The sequence below is a fragment of the Budorcas taxicolor genome, chromosome 4 (genome assembly GCF_023091745.1).
Source record: "Budorcas taxicolor isolate Tak-1 chromosome 4, Takin1.1, whole genome shotgun sequence".
Classification (NCBI taxonomy): Eukaryota; Metazoa; Chordata; class Mammalia; order Artiodactyla; family Bovidae; genus Budorcas; species Budorcas taxicolor.
Window position 1 is genome coordinate 37,497,206 of NC_068913.1, and position 17,027 is coordinate 37,514,232.

The 17,027-nt window shown below is 35.3% G+C and overlaps 1 protein-coding gene and 1 non-coding gene across 2 annotated transcripts in view; one reads left to right on the forward strand and one right to left on the reverse strand.

The window, feature by feature from the left end:
- The window catches only part of SEMA3D (semaphorin 3D), a 136,289-nt gene that overhangs the window by 25,702 nt on the left and 93,560 nt on the right, over window positions 1-17,027 (forward strand). Inside the window, exon 3 of the mRNA XM_052638848.1 lies at window positions 14,107-14,169. Within this exon, the coding sequence (XP_052494808.1) occupies window positions 14,107-14,169 (63 nt within the window). The remainder of the gene's footprint in view (window positions 1-14,106; window positions 14,170-17,027) is intronic.
- Window positions 7,366-7,470, reverse strand: LOC128047126 (U6 spliceosomal RNA). Its single transcript, XR_008199314.1, has one exon. It is a non-coding gene; the product is annotated as a U6 spliceosomal RNA (small nuclear RNA).

Sequence of the window (17,027 nt, forward strand, 5' to 3'; positions counted from 1 at the left end):
GAATTAAAGACTATATCATTATTGTGTAGTACTAGATTTTCACATTATACACTAAATATTTAATGTACAGATAACATATTTTTTTTAACAAATCAAGTAAGTAGACTTAAGAATCCTTGGGAATATTACCTAACAGAATTATATCTAAACTAATTTTGGCTTGAATGATGATCTAGTGTTGAAACCTATTATATGTATTTGTAGAACTAAAACTTTGAATAATTTTTAGCAACTGAACTTTGAATAATTTTTTCTTTTGGCCTTCTACCTAAGTCAGTTTTTTAAAATCTTTTTCACAGATAACTTTGAGTGTCTATTATTGGTGCTAAGAACGTGGTGTGAGTGCATGCTAAGTTGCTTCTGTCGTGTCTGACTCTTTGCAACCCTATGGACTATAGCCATAGGATGGGAAAAACATGTTTGAGAAATGGGGTAGAAAAAAATCATTTCTCCCCTCCACGTGTAAATTTCTCATGTGTGCATGCTAAGTTGCTTCAGTCATGCCAGACTCTGTGATCCTATGGACTGTAGCCCACCAGGCTCCTCTGTCCATGGGGTTCTCTAGGCAAGAATACTGGAGTGGGTTGCCATGCCCTCTTCCTGGGGGTCTTTCCAACCCAGGAATCAAACCTTCCTCTCTTAACATATGCATTAGCAGCTGGGTTCTTTACAACTAGCGCCACCTGTGGCCTCAGTTAAACTAGATTTCTGCCCTAACCCTTAACCTATCCCATCTCTAGAGTCAGAGGAATTTTAATATAGTCCTTGAAAAAGGTGGTCAACTGCAGACAGACATTTATATCCATTTATCATTCATTTATAAGTGATGCGTGAGAAACCTGTTCAGTGTAGACATCATAATAATGAAAGTGTTTGACAGTTGTACTGTATGGTTTAAGGACCAGTGGCTTCTAAACAAATTATCCTGAACTACACAGTATCTGTCACTTTGACTACAAATGAACATTTTCCACCTCAGCCAGCCTTAAGTAGTCCTAGCAATAATTCATGTAAAATCCAGAGCTCTCTCTATGTAAACTTTAGCAGTAATATATACAAGCTAAAAGTCTCTCACTCTCTCTTCTCACTCTTTCTTTTTAATGGAATCATAGTTGACAGTAAAAAAAAAAAAAAAAATCCAATACTCTGTTTGGTTATGTTATTTAGTTGGCTTCTTGATTTAATGAATTGTTGGGATCCTTCTATCTGAAAATGTAACTCATTTTGGAAGCAGTTCAAACCATGCTTGGGCGGAGTTAGTCTCTAAACCAGCATGTAAGCAAAAAGGTCACAAAGGGAATGATTTATTAAGCTAAGTATGGCCTTTGTATCTATTAATGAAGCATTTTTTTCTTGGTTTTCTTTTGTTTTCTCTCGTTTTTTTCAAGTAGGCTATAGAGGCTGATGAATAGACCAATGAGAAACAAGCTTACTCTGAAACTACAGTTATTATTTATTTCACATGCTAATCTAACAGCAACCGTTATGTCAACTCATGGAGCGTAATAATAAACAACTTTATTTTACCTCCCACAGTTCATTTCAATCTACTCTGTGGGACTCTGTTATCTCCCTGGACCTGTCTGACTTCAGCAGACCCCATCACTTTCCAGGTCACTCTTGGGTAGTATACAGTTGTTACCCAGCAGTTAAAAGGTCCATTCTCATATAACAGAGCATTCAACCTCATTTAAAATTCTCCCTGTTTGGGCATGCCATGGGAGGGAGGGCAGGCTCTCAAGTAGGGAGAAATTTAGAGGCTTCTTCACTCCTGACTCTGCTTAGCACACCTCCTCTTTTGTGAGCTGTTATACTCAGTGTCTGACCCTCTAATGTCATATCAGGAGGAGGGGAGAGGAAAGGGGTTCAGGGAAGTACCTTTTGCCATCACCAGAGAGACCCCACTTCTCATCCATCTGGCCTTGTCAGACGTTAAAGGGTGACTTTTCTTTCATAAGCACCATTGTGAGTTTCTGGAATGTCCTCTTTCTGGAGTTTCTTCTCTTGCAGTTCTCTGGATACAAGTGACTGTATTTCTGCTCTACCAGTGTGTCCTGATTATCCTGAAGCAGGTTGCAGTTCCATCAAATGTTAACTTCTAAAGTCTTTTCAATCAAGGGGATCAAGGGGACTTAATGCCCTCCCATTTTTGCATGAGCATGGCTCCCACCTGTCCCCTAGGAAACTGTCATGTGTATTTTCCTGGACACACTCTGGAATTTCAGGTTGATATCAGTATGGCCCCTGAGCCTGGCCTCTGCTTCTGCTGCAACCTGTCAGTCTCTCTCTCATTCTTTATGCATTCATCCACAATGTCCCACAGCAGCGTGTTTAACAGCTAGTGCATCTTCAGGTGTGTTCGACTCTTTGTGACCCTATGGACTGTAACCTGCTAGTCTCTTCTGTCCATGGGATTCTTCAGGCAAGAATACTGCAGTGGCTTGCCATTTCCTCCTCCAGGGGGTCTTCCAGACCCAAGGATTGAACCTGTGTCTCTTATATCTCCTGCATTGACTGGTGGATTCTGCACCATTAGTGCCACCTGGGAAGCCCCCAGGTACATCTTGAGGTGCCATCAAAGCTGATTCCCTGGCATCTACTCCTCACCCTAGGGCTTGTAAGACACATGATACAACTATCTCGGAGAAAATATCCTTCTCAAGGGAAAAGAAAAAGCTTTCTAATCTCCAGGATCCAACTATTTTATAGCTTGAACATAGATGTTCTATATGATTCTTGGCCACCTACTTTGAAGATTTTTTGCATCTTGAGCTAACATGTCATTTTCAATTTTTTATCAGCTAAATTTTATTTTTTAATACCTTGCTCTACTGTCTAAGTCATAAAATGAGCTTTCGAAAGAATGTTGCTTTACCTCCAAATGAAACAGGCAAGCTCATTGTATATCATTCCTGATGTATGCACTCTAGAATTATAGGAATAATGGAGAATGTCAGTATCCTTATTAGAATTTACATTTTGGATAGTAATAGCCTTATTCAAAACATTTGCTGTTTTACATCTTGTTTCCCATGTTTTTCAATAGTATTTCTGTTGGGTTCTAGCAAAGCTAAGTCATAACTGAGAAGCTAATAAATGAGAATGTAGGACATGCAATGATTCATTTTTAAATAATCGAAACATTAATCTTCAAATAGTTTAATTTCACTTTGAGACAGTACTTATCTTTTTCCCTTGTTATTTATTTAATTAAAAATATTTTATCTTGAAATTGACATGTGTCAAAATTAAATGCTATACATAAAATGTTCGAAGAATTGCTATGTTATCTAATCAAAAGTGAAGATTGTTAACCAGGCCCCAACAGAAACCTATTAGCTAAATTTGCAGGGTTGAAGGCAGAAGCAGTTTAATACTTAAAAATTTTTTATGTTCAAGATAGTTGAACATAATTTTTTAGTTCAAGGTATGTTGATGTTTGTTTTTAATGTAAAAAGCACTAAATATGTTTCTGGCAGAACCAAAGGAAATTTTCCTATGGGTTTTAAAATGAGAAAGCAATATATCAAAGCAATATAAATTTTATAGCCTACCTAAGAGGATTCCATATTTTTATGGAATAACTTGAGACAGTTTCATTTCACCTTGCAAAAGTTAGATCCCCACAGTTATGAACTTTAGATTCTTTCAGTTATTTAACCAAAAAATAATCAAAACTATTTAAAAGGAAACATTGGATAAAGATAAAACCCTTAAAAGCTAGAACTCAGACACTCTAAGAAGCTTGACTTCCTTTTTTACCTTATTGTTGATAGTCATTCCATGTTTATAAATGTGACAGTTTTTGTCTTCTTTCTAATAACCATAATGTAATTTTGTATTATTTTTTTCCTTATTTAACGTGAAAACAAGGTATGTAATTACGAAAATTAGATTACTTGAAATTTATCAAACTATGCTTCTGTTTTTAAGGACTTTGATTAGAAAAATTATAATTAGTTTATAATTTTAACTACAATAATTTTCAGTGGAATATTTAAACACCTTTTTTTTGTATAGCATGAAAGGAATTTATTTTCCTTTCCTTAGGGAAGCCTAAAACAAGAGGGTTTCTCATACATGGGGATGCTGTACTTGCTTGCTTTATATTGAGTATAAGCAGAAATGCTTTTATAAATCAGAGTGACCTTCTGACTATTTCATTAACTCATTTCATGGCTGAATAAGACATTCTCATCTAATGTGTGACCCTGGAAGTCTATTATCTGGGGGGAAAGACTCAGAATAAATAACTTTTCAATTAAAATCAAGTTATTGATGAAAGAAAATTGCCACTCTTTTCTTAGTTAATACTTGAAATAAAGAAAATATAAACCCTTGGAAACCATGTGGACATCCCTATAAATTAAGTTTTGGTATAAGGCGCCCTGCTTAGTTTCATGGTGATTAATCTGCTCCTATTGCCTGCAGAACACATGCTGTCTAGTCATCAGAGGTGGAACAATTGCCTCCTTCATGGATGGGCTGGCTCCCCCGCCCGGGTGCTGATGTGCAGGTCCCATCTGGTCACTGTAATGGACTGTCAGGATGTTGTCAGACTGCTCAGACCTCTGCCAGAACTCTGACAAGAACTCTTTCTCTGTCTCCAGTTTTACAGGAAACTGTGTAGATCACGTTTCAATAATTTTCAAGTACTTACTCTATATGCGAAGCTGTGCCAGGTGCTAAAGAGGGTAGAAAGGAAAAGTGATGTTCCTGGTCACTCAGTATCAGTGGTTACTTAACTTTAATGAGTCATATACTTGTTGAAGAAGATAATGGAGTCTGTGACTTATATTCCTTACAAAATTTTGGAATCTATCCACAGTTGTAATTGCACCACAAATTCAAAATTACCAGCCTATCTGTGGATGTCTTTCCTTTTAATTTGTATAATACAAAAGCTAATTCTGCAGATAATGCTAAGATAACAGTTGAAAGCACAGCATTAGCTGCTAACAAGTGATGCAGTAGAGACTTGAACTCCTGTCTTGGGAGTCCACTGCAGTTCATTGCTCTTTATGCCAGGCAAAAGTCCCAAGCTTAATCTGCTTGCAGAAAGAAAGGGGCAGATGGATGTGATAAGCATGAGTGTATCGGAATTCAGAAGTAGGCAGTAGAAGAAAACTAAATGTATTGGTAAAAGAGGCTTTGAGCCGAGTCCTAAAACAGGAAAGGGAAAGACAGTTCTTACCCAAGACTTACTTCATGAGGAAAGCTATGTGCCCAGATTAGACCCAAAACTTAAGAATTTAAACTTCCCCTTCTGTAACAGTTTCTGTCCAAGCCAGTCTGAGATCTATGAGCTTCACCGCTGGCCCTCCTGTCTTTATTTCCAGCACTTTGTTCTTTCAGCTTAGGTCTCCTACCTCTCTTATGTCCTGGGAACCCAGACTCTGGAGTAGTCACTGCTCCCTCAATTGTTCATATCCTTGTGTCATACAGCATTTAGAAAAGCATTTTCCCAACTTTTTTTACAACCATTCAAAAACTTGGCTCCTGTTCTTTAACAGAGATGGCCACTTGAATTTTTAAGACTGAAATTTTGTCTTTAATTAGATTTTATGGACGAGTTGTAACTTCCTCTTGGTATTCCATTCAGCTGTTTTGACATCTCTAAATTAGGGCAAAGGGCATTTGACTGACCTTGCACTTGCTAACTTGAGTCAATTAAATTGCTTCTCCAAAGATGAAACAAACAGCAGATATAATTAGCATTTCCTTAGGATGTTGTTATAAGGCCTTATCATTATTTGAATGTTTCTGTAACTTGCCTACGATTAACTAATTAAAAATAAAGTGCCTGACATTTCACCTTACTAAGAGATAACTCTTAATAAGTTATATAGCTTATAAATGAAACTGTAATTGTTAGAGACATTGCAGCATTTTACTGTGAGCTCCTCCTGCCTATTTGTATTCAAAGTGAAGTAAATATGCTTCAAAAAAAAAAAAAAACAAATCATTTTGGATTTTGGAAAGAGATAAGCAAACATAGTCTGCTTATGATTGTATACAATTGTGCTCATTTCGCATGCTAGCAAGGTAATGCTCAAAATCCTTCAAGCTAGGCTTCAGCAGTACATGAACCATGAACTTCCAGATGTACAAGGTGGATTTAGAAAAGGTAGAAGAAACAGAGACCAAATTGCCAACATCTGTTGGATCATATAAAAAGCAAGGGAATTCCAGAAAAACTTCTTCTACTTCTGCTTCATTGACTACACTAAAGCCTTTGACTGTGGATCACAACAAACTGTGGAAAATTCTTAAATAGATGGGAATACCAGACCACTTTACCAGACCACATTACCTGCCTGGGAAACCTGTATACAGGACAAGAAGCAACAGTTAGAACCAGACATGGAACATGGATTGGTTCAAAGTTGGGAAAGGAATTTATCAAAGATGTATATTCTCATCCTGCTTGTTTACCTTGTATGCAGAGTACATCATGCTAAATGCAAGGCTGGATGAATCACAAACTGGAATCAAGATTGCAGGGAGAAATATCAACAACCGTCAGATATGCAGATAATACCCTTCTGATGGCAGAAAGCAAAGAGGAGTTAAAGAGCCTCTTGATGAGAGTGAAAGAAGAGAGTGGAAAAGCTGGCCTAAAACTGAACATTCGAAAACTAATATCATGGTATCCAGTCCCACCACTTCATGGCAAATAGATGGTGGAAAAGTAGAAACAGTGGCAGATTTTATTATCTTGAGTTCCAAAATCACTGTGGACAGAGACTGCAGCCACAAAATTAAAAGACACTTGCTCGTTGGAAGAAAAGCTGTGACAAACTTAGACAGCATATTAAGAATTAGAGACAACACTTTGCTGACAAAGGTTCTACTACTCAAAGCTATGGTTTTTCCAGTAGTCATGTATGGATGTGAGAGTTGGACCATAAAGAAGGCTGAGTGCCAAAGAATTGATGCTTTTGACCTGTGGTGTTGGAAAAGACTCTTGAGATTCCCTTGAACAGCAAGGAGATCAAACCAGTCAATCCTAAAGGAAATCAACCCTAAATATTCATTGGAAGGACTAATGCTGGGAAAGATTGAGAGCAGGAGGAAAAGGGGGTAACAGGAGATAAGATAGTTGCATGGCATCACTGACTCAGTGGAGATGAGTTTGAACAAACTGTGGGAGATAGTGAAGGACAGGAAGAGAGGGAAGCCTGGCATGCTGGAGTCTGTGGAATTGCAAAGAGTTGGACACAACTCTGTGAATGAACAACAAAGCAAATAAAATCAACAGAAGGTTAATAGATCATAGGTTGTATTATCTCTGTTCAGACTAGGAATCTACATTCTGTAAATCTGAAAGAAACAGATATATACCTATTTGTACTTGTTTTTTAAAGAAATATGTAGCCCTTCACAAAGTTACATGTCATCCTTGTGTAGGGAGCATACTAATCTTTTCTATATACTTCCAATTTTAGTATTTCAGTGTCAGGTGAACAACAAAGGGGCTCAGTCATACATATACATGTATTCATCTGTTCCTCATCTCCTAACAACTCGATTATTTTCTTTCCTTAGTAAAAATTCTTAAGTCACTGCATAGCCTCTGTGCTAAATTGCTCAGTCATGTCCAACTCTGCAAGCCCATGGATCGAGGCTCTTCTGTCCATAGGATTTTCCAGGCAAGAATACTGGAATAGGTTGACATGGTGCTGACAAAGCAAGCACTACATATATCTATTTAGAAGTTAGTATCCAATCCTTTCAAGTGTTACAGGCAGAGATGAATCTTTTGGAAGTGATCAATTTCAATTATGAAATACTTTGAAGACAACATAAGCATACTAACATGGTAAGTCAGTAAATTGTTGAATATGGAAACTAACTTATCAGACATTTGTTTTAAAACATTAACTCATAAATTAATCATTTTCAAGTGGAGACATTTTATACAGTTATTTACTTCTCTTCTTTCCCATGTAGTTTTCTGTTATTGGCTTGATCTCTAAGATTAGCACTCAAATTAAAACCAATTTGCAACCCCTAATTATTTTGTAGTGGTTTAATTAGTAGTTTCACCCTAGGTAATTACGTTGAGAAAAATTCTTGGGCTCGTCTGGATCCACAGAAAAGATCTGTTTGATTTCTGATGTCTGCCCTGCACACGGATGGCAAGATCAGCTTTGTACATATTTGAGATCCTTCATGTCTAGGCTCCAAGGTCTGGAAGAGTACTCCCACCAAAATGAGAGCCTTAAGATCTGTGTCTGGTACATCATACAATGTTAGTTAAAAACTAGTGTTCTGTGGGAATATTTCAGGACAACTGAAATAAGGCAGTTATGCAGGTAACATCTCGGCTTCTGGTATGCCTCACATTGATAAGTGAAAGAAAAATGTCTATGGTTAATTTTCTAAAGGAGTAATGACAACTGCATCAACTTTTAGAAATAGAGTATGTGTTTTGTTTGCCTTGCACATGCAGCTCTTAATATGGTATGATGCTGGATAGGCAAAGCACCAAAGTGCAAGAGAATATGTATGTCATTTTACTGTTAATAAATTCAGTGAAGGCAGTGAGAGTATTAATAATCACTGCCGTAAAACTTTCCCATTACCTAATGATCAAGAAAGCCTTTTATAGAGATTGTGGACTTTGTATCTTCAAGTATGAGGTGTGATTTTTGTCTGAGCATGAGGCAGTTTCAAAGTATACTACCTGGGCTATTGAAATAATCTCAAGATCTCAGGTACTTCCTGGGCTTTTGTGTAAACCATGTTGATACTTGAAACTATATGTGAAATACTCTATCTCCAATCAGAATTATAATCTCTGTCTCTGTCTGTAGCTCTTTTTTTCTTACAGTTTTGTCCACTCTGTACCTCTCTACACACACATACACACACAAACATATTCAATCTCTCATATTATATACGTCACTTCAAAAGATAATTAGAAAACAAATACATTACTTGAACATATTTCTGCCAAATCTATGTAAGTGTGCCTGGAAATTTTGTTTCTTTGGCTTTGTTTTTATATTGAATTGCATGAAATTTTGCTGCTTTGTGCTGGAGGCGGTCACGGCAACCCACTCCAGTATTCTTGCCTGGAGAATCCCCATGGACAGAGGAGCCTGGCGGACTACATACCGCCCATGGGGTTGCAAAGAGTCGGACATGACTGAGCAACTGAGCACAGCACAGCACATTGTTTATCAACAAGGGATCAAAGGGAATATTTAAAAAATAAATAAATAAACCTTATTCTAATGACTAGGTAGCAAGTAAAAGAAAATTTCACCATAAATGATAATTAAAATGATTGCTTTTAAATACTGGCACAACTTCAGTGATTTTTTTTTTCCCTTTTAAGTAAATGTTTAGAGTCTGAAAGATAATCAGATATCTTCTAGATTGTTATTCTTAAGATAATTCTATTTGTGATTCCTAAATTCTTGACAGCAATATGTCAAAATAAGCCAATATAATTTCAACAACTTTATTTTTATGGCTTGAATGTTTCCTTAAGAAGTAAAATTGTCTTTATGATACTATCTTAGAATTCCTGTGGAATAACAATAATGACCTAGGGATAATTTCTGTTTTTTAACAAGTTTTAGGCTTTATGGGATTGAAGGTGAATCATGAAAAGTGAGATAACATTTTGGGGAAAAATTCTGCTTTGTAAACAGACATTAGAAGATTTATTAATATTGACTTTTGAAGTCCAACAAATTTTCAGTGCTTGAATATCTTTGTATAGCATTTACCCACTAATCAGAAACTCAGTTCTTGGAAGCTTGTCGTTTTAGTATTAATTGCTTCATTTACTAGGGTGACATAATTCAGTTTAAAACTGTATGACTTAAAGTTAATAACTGAAAATGTACAATTAAACCATTTAAACATCTTTTAAAATGTGTGCCCCTTTACAAAGAGAAAACAGAATCTTCAATTACTATTTTACTGTCAAGTCTTTAAGACACAATTAGAGCTGAAACTATTCAACTAAACTGTTCTATTAGAGTTGAAACTATAAGATCAAGTAATTTAAAATAATGCCTCAGAAGTCAAGACTGGTAGGGACTTTTTTCCCACATAGTGCTTCTAGGGCTCCCTGAGCATCCTGGCCCCATCCTCTGTGCTCCCTTCTCCCTAGGTTTATATCTCTGGTGGAAATGCCATTACCCTGTTTACAGAACTGTCTTCTGACTCATATTGTAGACCTCAGTGCCACACCTTACCAGGTATACAGAAGCCCTTTCGTAGTTATGTGTTTAATGAACAAATAAGTAATGAACAGTAAGTAATCTGTGCTAACCTTGGAACTTTGATTTAGACTTCAAAAATGATAAATAAAAAAAAGATCGCTTTTACATTTTATCAATCTTTAGATAACTCCTTTTTGAAGCTCTTATAAATATATTAAAAATCAATTTTAGAAACATCATTTATCTCATAATTTACTTCAACTCAAGCACTGAGTACATTGGTTTAAGGTAAAAGAAAGAACCCAATGATGTTCTTTGTCTTTTTTTTTTAAGTCACACTTAATATGAAAAAAGTCCTGTATTTCCTTTTTTTTTTTTTTTTTTTCGAATAGTACTAATACCAGTAAGCTATTCAGGTCTGAACAAATCTACAAATATTTATTCTAAATTTATCTCTGAAATATGATTAAATCTGACCATCATATAAAAACAGAAAAGAGCAAGATCTGACATACTGAAAGGATTCAAAGAAATATTAATCTGGATTAGACACCAAACAAAATGAGCTAGTGATTAAACAAGTTGACACATTGTGGATATGCATTCCGTGTACCATTTATTTTTATTCCAATGATACAAAGTTATCCTTTGTAAAATCACTGTTATGCAAAAGAATCAGCAAATGTAGCTTTGCAGTATTGCAAGATGAAAGAATTCTTGAGATTGCACAAAGTGCATATATGTAACAATACTGAACTATATGCTTAAAATAACTAAGGCGATACATTTGATGTTATGCATATTTTATCACAATTAAGAATAATAGTAAATAATCAGCAAGATAAAAGATGATATCTTGAGCTTATAAGTTCAAATATGAAACAAAGATTCCATAAATTCAAGATTCCATAAATTCAAGGTGTTATTTTTAAAGGGACAAGAAGTATACTCAGTTCAGTGTTTTTGCTGCCAGTGACTAAAAATAAAAATAAACAATAAAATAAAACAACTCAAAGAAACTCTCAAATTTCCTTATAGCTAAGCTACAGTGTTTTATTTTTGCTCTTCATATATTAATTGATTTAGGACTTCTTGATTTCAGATTGATGACAGACTGTTGTCTGTCATCTGGTTTATGCATGGCCCATTTTGATTCATTTACTAATTTACATAATTAAAAACACCTAAGAAATAAACATCTGAAAACACACCATCCAGAACAAAAGCTAAAATCTGTAATATCCTGTTTTTTTTTTTTTTACTGGTAATCTTTTTCTTTTTATTAGTCTTGTATAATCATCTGTCTGAATCCTGTATTCATCACTCTTCTGCTTTTGAATTCTGTATTCATCACTCTTCTGCTTTCTTTTTATGTATTTATCGTATGTACATACATACATAAAAAGTGCCTTTTATTTTAGTTGTTTTTAATATTATTCTAAGGAGATTATGCTATTGGTCATTTTGAGGAATATACTTTTTCGCTAATAATGAAATTGCTGAGGTCCATTCATACTGCTTTTCATTGCGATAGTCCATTCATATTTTATTGCTGGCTGTTATTCAAAACGTCAGATATGCAGATGATACCACTCTAATGGCAGAAAATGAAGAGGAACTAAAGAGCCTCTTGATGAGGGTGAAGTAGGAGAGTGAAAAAAAAAATCAGCTTAAAACTAAATATTAAAAAAATTAAGATCATGGCATCTGGCACCATTACTTCACGGCAAACAGAAGGGGGGAAGGGAGAAGTAGTGACAGATTTCCTCTTCTTGGGCTCTAAAATAACTGCAGATGGTGACTGCAGCCATGAAATCAGAAGACAATTGCTTCTTGGCAGGAAAGCTATGACAAACCTAGACAGTGTATTGAAAAGCAGAGCCATTACTCTGTCAACAAAGATCCGAATAATCAAGGCTATGGTCTTCCCAGTGGTCATGTACAGTTGTGAGAGCTGAACCACAAAGAAGGCAAAGCACCAAAGAATTGATGCCTTCAAATTGTGGTGCCAGAGAAGACTCCCGAGAGTCTCTTGGACAGCAAAGAGATCAAACCAGTCAATCTTAAGGGAAATCAACCTTGACTACTCATTGGAAAGGCTGATGATGAAGCTGAAGCTCCAGTATTTTGGTCATCTGATGTGAACAGTTGACTCATTGGAAAAGTTCCTGATGCCGGGAAAGATTGAGGGCAGAAGAAGAGAGTGTCAGAGGGTGAGATGGCTGGATGGCATCATGGATGCAATGGACATGAACTTGGGCAAACTTTGGGAGATGATGAGGGACAGGGAGGCCTGGAGTGCTGGAGTCCATGGGGTTGCAAAGGGTTAGACACAACTGGGCATCTGAACAATTGTTCAAAATCACGTGAATGTGTTTTAAACCATTTCTGGACAAACAGCATCTTTATGTCTTTATTGTGAGCCACATCCATGTTAGCTGGTCACCTGAGCCTGCTGCTATATCAACAACCATATCTGTGCACTCTTTTTCATTAGATTTGTAGTTGTTAAAATATGCTCTAGGACTTCCCTGGTGGTCCAATGGTTAAGACTCTGGGCTTTCAATGCAGAGGGCTTGGGTTCAATCCATTGTCAGGGAACTAAGATCCCACATGCCATCCGATGTGGCCAAAATTTTTTTTTTTTTAATGCTCTAAATGAACAACCTTGCTTTATTTAAAAATCACAGTAATTACATCATATACATCTATTCAAAGAATATAAGTGCTATTCTATGTTCTCTTTGTTCAGAAATATAAAACCCTGATATCTGACTATGAATATAATATCATATAAACATTAGTGACTTCTAAATCATTTGTTTAATTCCAGGTTTAACAAGTCTCTTTCAGTGTATTCCCTCAGGATATTTTCCTTTTTCCTCACCTATTAAAATATTTTCTGCTAACATTGATGAGAAACATAATGAAAGTTTGTCAGGAACTCTTGGAACATATAAGCTACTCAGAGCTTGACTTTCTTGTTTCTTCTTGCCTATAGCTTAACAAAGAGCAATTCTTTCTGTAAGCTAATGGAGTATTACAACAGTTTTAGGCTTTATTTTGAAAAACTTCCTGGAAGAACTTCTAAAGTTCATTAAAAACAAGACAAATTATTTGTGGTAAATTCAGGACTGTTCAAGCTGATTAAAAGTGATCAATCAAGGAGCCTACTGCCTTTGTCTGTATGCATTTGCTCGAATAATATTTATTATGTAGTGTTTGAGACCGCCCCCCGCCCCTCCCAGTTCAAGGCACAGACTTTGGGTCATGCTTTGGCTCTGTTGCAAACCAGTCTGATGGCCCTCGACTTGTTGTTTAATGACTATATGAAGAAATTTTCTGACCCCAAAATGGTTAGAATAAGCATAGCTATTTTAAAGGTCACTGAAAGATTTAAATAAGATAGTGCTTATCATCCTATTTTAATGTTTAACTAAATGAAAGATGTGTCTCAGTTTTATATGTGTTAAATATTATGAACATTTTCGCACTGGTCTTTGACTTGAAGTGATAAATTATGCTTGTGACAGAGAGCCGTTTCTCACACCTCATTGAATGTTTATAGTGCACTACTGCTCTGAGCAAACAGAGAAAAAACAGGCTAAAAAGAATCTCTTAACTATAGCAAATGCTAACCTGAAGTTCTGTTGAAGTCACAATAAGAAGTTATACCACATGATTTATCTATTACTAAATACATTTCAGAAGAAATTATAATATTGACAGATAGAAATGAATGTTTCTGACAGTTTTTTCTTATAATCTTTTTAGAAAATATTTAAATCTCAAAATTCTTAAATCATAGCTAACAATATGCTTTTGGCTTGATACTCACTCTTTAATTTCACACCCTTTCCTAATTAGAATTGTAGGGTGTTTTAAATATTCAGATTCTAACACACCTTGAAATGTTTTACAGATTTATTGGCCTGCTGCAAAGGAACGGGTGGAATTGTGTAAATTAGCTGGGAAAGATGCCAATGTAAGTATGAGACTTTAAAAAATATCTTTGTTAAACTGGTACTGATATGATAGCAAATATTTATATTAAATTTTATTGAATGAATGGCATTAGTGTATTATTTTTACAACCACACTAATAGTCTGTGTAAAGATTAATATGGTATAAAATATTCCTACTTTGCCAAAATGAATGACATTATTCTCAGAAATTTAGAAATACTACACTTTCTAAAGTGTTAATTCTGATTGTATTTTCTTCACAAAAAAATACCAAAAATACATTTAAAACATTTAAAAATAAACTATCAGGAAATACTATATTTCTAGAATTGTGTATTTTTATCTAATCCATGTATTTTGTGAATGCACACAAAATCATCAGTTGTTGTAGCATTACAAACACACACTTGATATTTAATTTTGGGTGAAATTAAACTTATAACTACAAGAATTCTTTCAAAAGTAGGCATTATAGAGATCCTAAGAAAGATCGATTGTCTTGCTTGCTCCGTCCAATTGTGTTGCCTGTTTAAGCTCCTGAGATGCTAAGGCTTTGACCACCTCTTCTCATCTGAAAGTTCTGATTCAGGTCAAATTCTCTGTATTCCACCCTGACTTCTTGCATTGTAATGATAGGGAGCATTGCTCTTCTTTGGAAAAATAAGTCACCCCCTGAATATAACTCAAGATGACAAAGTTCCAACTTTGGGCAAAAGCATGGACATCGTGAGGCTTCCTTTGCATCATCCTGGAATGTTTCCCCTCACCACTATATGTTTCCCCTCACCAAAAATATTAAGCTGAGAAGTACCCTTTTATTTAATAACAGCAAGTAGTGTGTGTTGTATGATGGCATAACTAGATTAAAAATGTCTCACTTAAATATTGTGATAAAGGTAAAGCAACATGACATGTTGCTTAATAAATTTAAGGGGAAGCTTAGAAGCCTACCAATCCAAAGTGAAAAATGAAAGTGAAAGTCGTTCAGTTGTGTCTGGACTGTAGCCCACCAGGCTTCTCTGTCTGTGAAATTTTCCAGGCAAGAATACTGGAGTGGGTTGCCATTTCCTTCTCCAGCGGATCTTTCCAACCCAGGGACTGAACCCAGGTCTCCTACACTGGAGGCAGATTCTTTACCATCTGAGCCAGCAGGGAAGCCTCATAACAACTGACTTATTCACTCATTTGTTCATTCATTTACTCAACAAGTATTTATTAAGAGCCTAAAGATGTATAGTTATATTCTTGAGTTATATTGATCCATATATCCGATTATGGATCAAAAATATTTCAAAAAAGAAATTCCAGACAGTTTCAAAAAAATAAACTTGAATTTACTGCCTTCTGACAACTTTTATATAGTATTTACATTGTATTTACAATTGTTTATGTATCATTACATAGTACTAAGTATTATAAGTAATCTAGAGATAAAGTATATGGGAAGATATGTAGAGGTTTTTCTGCCATTTTATATAAAGGACTTGAGCATCTTCAGATTCTTACATCTGTTAGGGTTTTGGAGCCAATTCCCTGAGGATACTGAGGGACGATTGTCCTACAAAACAAAATAATCAAAATGAAAGAAACTTTTGGTTATTCCTGATTTTGTATTCAATCAGTGTTAAATGTGATCTTTTCGGGCACCTAATATTAGCAGAAATATATCAGGGAGTGTTTGTTTCAAATGCAACAGGAAAACATTTTTATATTTATTTTACTAGAAATGAAAGAGATTAAACTAATTTAGAATATATTCTTCCTTTCATGTCTCTAATTTCTTCACCCTGTTCAGTGTCAGGTACCCTGGGAGCAGGCGCCCAGGTCTGAAAAAGCCACAGTACTTTTTTAACTCATGGGGAAAATAGATGCTTTGGTTATGGTTTTTCAAAATCATTTTGTTACATAACAATAGAAGCTTATCATAAACAGTGTGAACATTTCAATGGTTTGTATTTCACTAGTATTGAGTGTCTGATGAAGAGGCAAGAAGGAAAAGGCTGTTTTAAATGTGCTACAATGAAATAGTGTCAGTTTTCCCATGGAATAGATGAGGGATAAGCTCTCAAGGTCAGACAATCAGTGAAGGTTTTAATTGTGTCCGTGTTCTCATTTCAGTATGTTCACTAATTCCAGTTATATAGTAACTCAGTTGCCCCTCTTATTAAGTTAAAGTAAAGAGTGATAAACTTTTTTGATGGTAGTGTCCTAGATAGCACATAAGAACCAGTATATGGAATCTATTCTTCCAATTCAATTGTATTTGAGAGCTGATAATCACCTCTAACACGTACTGTTAACCTAGGATTAGAGATTTGGGGAGCTTTTCTCTTTTTACTGAAGTCAGTAAAGTTTACTGTTGAAGTATGTAGGAATAATAAAAGTGTCTGTCTCCTTTTTTAATTTGTCCCTTTAAAATAATATTATATTTTAGAGTTAATAAGAATAGGTAACATATTTATAGTACTTACCATGTTCCAGGAACTGCTTTCAATGCTTTATACCTATAATCTTGATTAATCCTTAAGACAATATATTAGATTTTATTATTATTCCTCATTTTCCATATGAGAAGACTGAAACCAGAACAATTAACTGACTTGCCCTATATTATGTATTCAGTAAATAGTGAAGCCAGGAATTAAATCAAGAAGACTTGCCCCACAATCTGTGCTCTTATGAAATACTATAATCTACACATAAAGATTTGAGTTTTATATGTAAGGTCTACAAACTGAATCCCTCAAATCATTTCTTTCTTTACTATCACTATAACACAGATCCTCATTTTACATCATTACATAGATTTTGGTCAACAGAAAACTGAGACTAGTATGTGGTTTTATTATCATCTCTTACTACCTTTGGCGTTACCCT